General features: G+C 34.2%; 1 protein-coding gene across 1 annotated transcript in view; it reads left to right on the plus strand.

Annotated features, from left to right (window-relative positions):
- Window positions 1-7,920, plus strand: part of LOC134267143 (ribosomal protein S6 kinase 2 alpha-like) — a 32,881-nt gene extending 24,961 nt beyond the window's left edge. Inside the window, exons 17-21 of the mRNA XM_062749363.1 lie at window positions 199-360; window positions 1,622-1,698; window positions 2,019-2,136; window positions 3,827-3,964; window positions 4,583-7,920. Coding sequence (XP_062605347.1) covers window positions 199-360; window positions 1,622-1,698; window positions 2,019-2,136; window positions 3,827-3,964; window positions 4,583-4,708 — 621 coding nt within the window. The 3' untranslated portion in view covers window positions 4,709-7,920. The remainder of the gene's footprint in view (window positions 1-198; window positions 361-1,621; window positions 1,699-2,018; window positions 2,137-3,826; window positions 3,965-4,582) is intronic.
- The last annotated feature ends 404 nt before the right edge of the window (window positions 7,921-8,324 follow it).

The following is an 8,324-nucleotide window of genomic DNA, read 5'->3' on the forward strand; positions in this document are numbered from 1 at the left end:
GGAGGGGGGATAGTTTGAGGTCTGATTTAAAATTGTCAAGTGTAAAGCAAATATATATTCTTTTACTCAAGAGTATTTTTCAAAGTTTTGAATAGACTTCTTGTTTAAAACTTCCATGTAAAGTGAAATAATTTAAGGTAAATTTACATGTGTCAAAAGAACTGGATGAGGATTAAGATTGTTTGAATTCACTGTCAGGTTGTACATAGAGATCTGAAGCCATCCAACATTCTGTACGCGGACAATTCTGGATCACCAGACAGCCTGCGGATTTGTGATTTTGGATTTGCTAAGCAGCTGAGAGCAGACAATGGCCTTCTCATGACCCCGTGCTACACGGCAAACTTCGTGGCACCTGAGGTGAGTTGGTTCTAGAAAGGTGGTGGAAATCTTGTTAGGTTGCTTGCTGTGGATTTTGAAATTTGTCCAATGCGGCAATAGAATTTTTATTGAAAGCTACTTAGCAGGTTGCATCAAAACACAATAATTATCTTTTTAAATGTAAGTTGTATGTTTAAAAAATTGACACCATAAGGTACTGAGTTGAGATTACAAGTTCTAAGACTGGTGAGGCCAGGTGAAATTCATGTTGGGCAGCCTGTGAATTAATAACTCTATACCTCAACAAAAAGATGATATTGTTTTAGAGCACTCAGAGCACTCCAAATTCTGTTGCCAATTTATCGTTTAAGGTAAGAGGTTTGGGTGGCAGGATAGAGTGTTCTTCTACTTCTCTCAGTTAAATTAGTGAAAAGTCTTTTAGAAATATATACATTTCTAGTGTAAACATTGAAAGGATTCCTTGAAAATGTTTGAATGGTAAATGAAGGCATTACATTGTCTGCTTTTGTCAGACTTATTTTAATAATTATGTTTTGTCTGGTAAACCAATAAAGGAGGCAAAATAGTATCATAATTAATTTTTTATAGTAAATATGTGAGATCTAACAGTGTTCCAGTTAAGGAAGTTTTAAATAGCCCAGCACCTGCTCTCTAACTTTTGGCCCTTCTTCACTTGTATTGATTTCTACAATTATTTTATAATAATTTGATCATCAAAAATTTGATGTTTACCTAAACCTTTTCAACATGTGCTCTTCCAAAAATCCCTTTGGATGTTGAATTGACTCACCATTGCCCTTGCAAATACTAGCTGGAACACTGCCTGAATTGAATGGTTTTTCCAACCAGGCGAGGATAGCTGTATACTAATACATTGATCGTGTACCGTGCCTGTCTAACAAATGTGGAAGGGTTCCTTTATTTCCTTGCAGTGTGATTTTAGAACCTGAGTTGGGATGACCTATCCATGTGTATTCTTGTGTGCATGCTGTATTTTTCCACATTCCTGTAGTGTTTAGGAAAAAGTGTACGCATTTGATGTTAACTTGAACTGGTACATGTGTTTACATTTACATGTACTTTGGTATTAGGGAGCAAGTATGAGAGCATTTTGAAGCTCATAAATTTCACAGATATTTTCTGTATGAATCACAACCACCTTTGAAATTTCTGAATAATAGATACCCAAAACAAAAAATAGCTTAAGGTATACATGTAAGTAGAGTACATTTCTTGTATTAAAAAAATCCAACTGACCATGGTTTATGTTTGGTTTCAGGTTCTGAAGAGACAAGGCTATGATGCTGCCTGTGATATTTGGAGCCTTGGTGTTCTACTCTACACAATGCTAGCAGGGTAGGACTCTAGATTACACTTTGCAGACTATTGAGTCGACACATTATCATTACATCAGTTTTGACTGTCTTCTGAATATTTTTGTTGCAAACTCCTTGAAATTCAGTTTTGAATGTGTATGGAATTTTTTCTCTGCAAACTTTTCTGAAATCAGTTGAGAAACAAAGATTTTCATCTTGGCAGGTTCTTGTACATTCTTCTTGAAGATATATAAACTGTCAAATTGATTTCTAAGTTTAAATTAGTTGACCATCACAATATTCTGTCATTAACATGTTTAATGGTGGTAACATGACATGCTTCTAATTGTATAATTGTAGGCACACACCATTTGCCAATGGACCAAATGATACACCTAATGATATCCTATCTCGTATTGGAGAGGGTAAATTCACCTTGGCAGGGGGAAACTGGGACTCAGTCTCGGCAGCAGCAAAGGTCAGTTACGAGCAATGTTAAGTATTCTCTATTTAATACTGAGAAATAAGATATCCTGTACTTTAACCATATTAACGTATTGTCATAATGTTTTGAATATGTCACAAGTACAAAAAAAATACTTGATGTTAATTAGGTCACTGGAATCCCTTGACGACCTAATTACTGTCTCTTTTTGTCTTTTGATATTTCTTAAAACCAGACTTCATGTCTGAGGCCTCTGCTATTGGAAGGTTATTAAGCTTCAGTTATTGTCTATCCATTATATTTTTACCAAGTGTGAAATACATCCTCCGTATATTTTATTTGAAGAATTGGTTTCAAGAAGAATTATCACGTCTAACTTTTTTTGAATTAAATGTTTTATTAGCTCACCTGAGCCGAAGGCTCAAGTGAGCTTTTCTGATCAAAATTTGTCCGTCGTCTGTCGTTGTCGTTGTTGGCGTTGTTGTCGTTGTTGTCGTCGTCGTCGTAAACTTTTCACATTTTCATCTTCTCAAGAACCACTGGGCCAATTTCAACCAAACCTGGCACAAAGTATCCTTGGGTAAAGGGGATTCAAGTTTGTTCAAATGAAGGGCCACACCCTTTTCCAAGGGGAGATAATTATGAATTTATTAAAAATTAATGGCATTTTTAAAAAATCTTCTTCTCCAGAACCGCTGGGCCAGGAAAGATCAAACTCATGTGGAAGCATCCTCAGGTAGTGTAGATTCAAATTTGTTCAAATCATGACCCCCGGGGCAAGGGTGGGGCCAAAATGGCCGACCCAAGTTTTACATAGGAATATATAGCAAAAATCTTTAAAAATCTTCTTCTCAAGAACCAATGGGCCAGGAAAAATGAAACTCATGTGGAATCATCCTCAGGTAGTGTAGATTCAAGTTTGTTCAAATCATGACCCCCGGGGCAAGGGTGGCGCCAAAATGGCCGACCCTAGTTTTACATAGGAATATATAGGGAAAATCTTTAAAATATCTTTTTCTCCAGAACCACTGAGCCAGGAAAGATGAAACTCATGTGGAATCATTCTCAGATAGTGTAGATTCAAGTTTGTTCAAATCATGACCCCCGGGGCAAGGGTGGGGCCAAAATGGCCGACCCAAGTTTTACATAGGAATATATAGGAAAAATCTTTAAAAATCTTCTTCTCAAGAACCACTAGGCCAGGAAAGATGAAACTCATGTGGAATCATCCCCAGGTAGTGTAGATTCAAGTTTGTTCAAATCATGACCCCTGGGGCAAGGGTTACCCAAGTTTTACATAGGAATATATAGGAAATATCTTTAAAAATCCTTCTCCAGAACCACTGAGCCAGGAAAGATGAAACTCACGTGGAATCATCCTCAGGTAGTGTAGATTCAAGTTTGTTCAAATCATGACCCCCGGGGCAAGGGTGGGGTCAAAATGGCCGACCCAAGTTTTACATAGGGATATATAGAGAAACCTTTTAAAATCTTCTTTTCAAGTACTTCAAAGCTATGATTAGTGATATTTATATGGAATCATCCTCAGGTAATGTAGATTCTAGTTTGTTCAAATGATGAACGCCTGGGCGGGGGGGGGGGGGGGGGTAACTTCAAGCCTGATGTGCTCAGGTGAGCGCTGTGGCCCCTGGGCCTCTTGTTGATGCTTTATTGTTTGAGTTGCACTTTTTTTTAGTCATCTCTGCTTTTTTTTCTTGACTAGGATCTTGTACAGAAGATGTTACACGTTGACCCCGGGAGTCGATTATCAGCGACACAGGTTCTTAATCATCCCTGGGTGGCTCAAAGAGAGGCTCTTCCACAATTCAGACTTACTCTCCAAGACGCGCAGCTTGTAAAGGTAACTAAAAGCCATTGAATACTGTAGATCACTATATTTTCGCAACACCTTATTTTATCAACTTAGCTATTTGGTATTTATTAGTGAGACAAAATTTTTGTGAGCTTTGGTTTCTGTTGTATATAAATAACAATAATACAAATATATGCAAGAATAACATTTTCGCGAGCAGACAGAGTCACTCAGTTACGCGAAAATAAATTCTCGCAAATAAAAAGCAATTTACAGTAAAATATTTGTTTAAAGTTTGTTTTTTAAACAAATATTTTGCTGTAAATCACTTTTTAATCGCGAGAACTTCATTATCGCGTAATTGTGTGAGTCTGTATGCTCGCGAAAATTGGGTATGTTCTGTCTAGAGACACACTGATTTTACTTGGTTGTGTGAATGTTCCACAGTAAATATTTAGGATAGTATTCATACTTCCTATCTAGACATACAATGGTTAACAAAAAATACTGTTTTAAGCTCTTTCTTCTATTAAAGTAGGAGCAAAATCTTGAGATTTTCTTTTCTGTACAGCTCTATCAAGAGTTCTCACTATAAGTGTTTTATTTCTGTACAGGTTGGTTTCTTGTTTTACAAGTTCACGGTGTATGTATTGTTTTCTCTAACAGGGAGCAATGACAGCCACATTTAAGGCCCTGAACAATTCCCCCAAACCAACCCTGGAACCTGTAGGAGCCTCCGTCCTGGCTCAGCGCAGAGGCAAAAACCGACCAAAGAGTTCTACAGCAGTCTGATCTTAGTATTATATACATCCTCATGTATCAAATCATGTGTGACAGCGTCGGTCATGTGTGACATATCAGAGGGAGCTATTTGTCATGGATCAGTGAACGAGAGAAGAAGGTTGTAGTTCTCTATCATGCTAGAGAGCCAATTCCAAGGAAAGAAAACTATAGCTTTTTATTATCAAAGTTTTTTCTTGTGTTTTTTTGGTCATATTTTTGACAAGTTCTTGTTGTATTCAATCATTATATATTTAATATATGATTGCTATAGCTAACAAAGTGCTACAAAATGTTAATATTTATTTTCAAATTTTTGGGAAATAAGAGGATGTAATCCTGTAAAATATATTTACAGCAGTTGTACATACCCGATAAAACTCTAAAGGTGTATTAAAAGAGAATCACACAGATACAACTTGAATGATAAATCTTGTATTTTGACTTAAAGTTTTTTAAAAGTTGACGGATATGTTGAATTATCTTGACAAAGAAAATTGATCTACCTCCAATATAAGGTGTTTGTGTGTAGAATTCCACTACAACATTATACATGTAGGGCGTTTGATATTCTGTAAAGTTTGTGGAAAAGATGGACGTAATGTACTAGTATTTTGCAAAACAATGATAAGTAAATTATATGCCTCACTGATCAGCCGGTTAAAGTGATGAGACTTGCAGCAGGTTCTCTTAGGCTAAATCTATTTTTTATAGCCTGCCCTATATAAAAGGCTATTTTCAGTGAGTATAGAAGCTCCTTTTCTCAATTTCAATTTTCATTTTTGTGTTAAAAAAAAAAAATACTGAATAGGATTTCTTTTTTTTAAAATTAATATGCATTTATTGTGAGATTTTTTGTTTTTGTTTAATAAAACTATTAAGGGTATATCTATAAGTACTAGTTTGACCTAACATTAAAATATAACTTGGATTAACAGTACTTGGTATGATTTGGGTAATTTTTGTATGTGTGAAAATTGGGGCTACTCTGTTCTACTAACATATATTTGAAGTAACATACTTAAGTGGTATATAGCGCACATGCTTATGTTGATCATCATTGTATGAGTAATTGACAAGTGCTAATCTCATTCCTTTGTTTTATATTTTATTTCTTATGTGCTTTCAATTATATATTATATATTATTGCTTGTTACATGTATTTGTAGTTGATGAATTATTTTGAGAGATATATTACTATTTTGCAACACATTCACATAACCATACTGCTTTATGAATTGATTTCATTATGCAGATCTTCATATTTCATTAGAATTATTTCCCTTGGACTGAATTTTCATTTCTTCCCACATGACTGTTTGATTATTATTTCATTTAATATAAGGATTTAATTGGCTGATATTCTCAGAATATTTTAATACAGGGCATTACCAAATTAGATTTAAATACATGCTATTAAAATGTTGACCCATGTATTATTCTGCAATAACTTGGAACATTTACTACAAAAAAAACCTCAAACATTGCTATAATAAGGTGTGATTTATTGCTTGGATTCCTCTGAAAGAAATTCTTAAGTAATATGCTCATGATTTTCAACTTATGATGTGTAATAAAACTAAAACTAAAATTGGTAAGCTAATCTGTAATTTTTTGTCAATTATTGAATGTTTTATCAAAAAAACAAAAAGGTAATTGGGATGTACTTTTAGAGGTCATGTGGTTCACCCATGCTTCATTACAAACATATTGTCTGGATGAAAAGCGATAGATCACATCCTCATATTATAAAGACATTTGAAATACATTTCTTGAGAAAATCAGGGAGCAAACAAAGGGAGATTATTAACATGGATTCAAAACAAACATTTATTTAACTGTGGTTATAACAGATATGGTGATTTATTTAAACAGTATTGTTTTCCAATCAGCTTTTCTTTCATTGTTATGGTGCAGTATTTACCATAGTATTTGCTATGAACTCTGGAACTGATTGTATTACTAAATCATGCATAATTTTTGGGGATCAAAATTTGAAATCAGGGAATATCATCTTAGCATTTAAATGTGTCCTAAAAATTGATTTAAGGTGCTCTCTTTACGAAAATAGGGATTTTTGAATAAAAAAAATGGATATTAAAACTATGAAAAATATCGATTCATGGTCATATTTTAGTTTGCTTCTAGGGAACCATTCCCTGAAATGTGAAACAAAGTATGAAAAGAAGTGCTATTAAATATGTGTATGAGTGTGAACAAGAGAATTTTTCTTATTCTATGTTAACATGCTTTAAAGATTGCATCTCTTGACTTGGAAAAAAAAAGTGGAGAGGTGATATTTTATGTTGAAGTGAACAATTACATGTATTTTTGTTTTGTTAATAATGTGTCAATTTCTTAAATGTGGTTATTTGGTGCACCAAATTCCATTTGTGACTTGATATTTTTGTTTACAATGCAGTAGTGCTGTTATCTCCCTTTTTATAGTTAATTTGTAGGAATGTCATTGTAAAGAGACTCGGCTATTTCTTTACATAATTCTATGTCTTTAGTCCTGCTTCGTTTTATTAATAAATGTATTGATTTGGATATAACAAGCTTAACAGCCTAATCTTGGAAATATTTAATATAGAAAATGTAAATATTTCACTTGTATGTAGATGGAAAAGTAACAGTCACTTCAGTTGTGAGATTTTTTTTATTGAAAGTTTTCCAAAGATATTTCTATATTATTTTGTCCATTCTGAATGTATATGTGCTTTTGTACTGTTAATATATGTGCAGATAACAAAATAGGTTAGATTGTCCATAAAACCAATTGTACAGAGTTTACAAATAGGCACTATACACAATTATTGCCAAATAATTTCACATTTTTGTAACAATTTGGATTCTTGAATCTGATTGTTGTGACAACACGATACATAAGTCAATATTTTCATATATCCACTGTCCATGCCCATCTCCTGACTCCTTGTGTGTGTACGTGTATTATCTGACGGGGGCAATCCAAGCTTGAACATTTTTGACCTCATTTCTCCTGTATATAGCCTCATCTCTTTGACCCCCTCCCCCTTTTTCTAACATGATAGATGTACATTATAATTGTAAAATGATCTGCCAGTAGCACTGTTTGATGTCACATTGCTCAATATATTCAGAAGCATTATCACCCTATTGAATGCTGTACTATATTGCCATTTGTTCTCTTTTTACAAACTTGTTGTCAGAATATCTTCAAATACTACCATTATTTTCAGTAATCCTGTGTTTTGTTTTATTCCTCTTTAAACATATACAGGTGAGGAAGTGGACTTGACATCTAATGATTAATTTTGATAAGCATAGAATCTCTGCAGTTCATGGTTTATTTACATACATGGACTCTTGCAACAAACAATAAACAAGAGGCCCATGGGCCACATTGCTCACCTGAGAATCTTTGACCATTCTGTTTTTTACCAGATTTCCCCCTTGTAATACATATTGTGACCCCACCCTACCCCAATGATCATAATTTAAACAATTTGAAATCTACACTATCCCAGGATGCCTCCATGTAAGTTTCAGCTTTTCTGGCCAAGTGGTTTTTGAGAAGAAGATTTTTAAAGATTTTTTTCTATATATTTCTATGTAAAACTTTTGATTCCTCATTGTGACCCTGCCC

This window comes from Saccostrea cucullata, unplaced genomic scaffold, assembly GCF_032062105.1.
Source record: "Saccostrea cucullata isolate Sc308-1 unplaced genomic scaffold, CSIRO_AGI_Scuc_v1 ctg245, whole genome shotgun sequence".
Classification (NCBI taxonomy): Eukaryota; Metazoa; Mollusca; class Bivalvia; order Ostreida; family Ostreidae; genus Saccostrea; species Saccostrea cuccullata.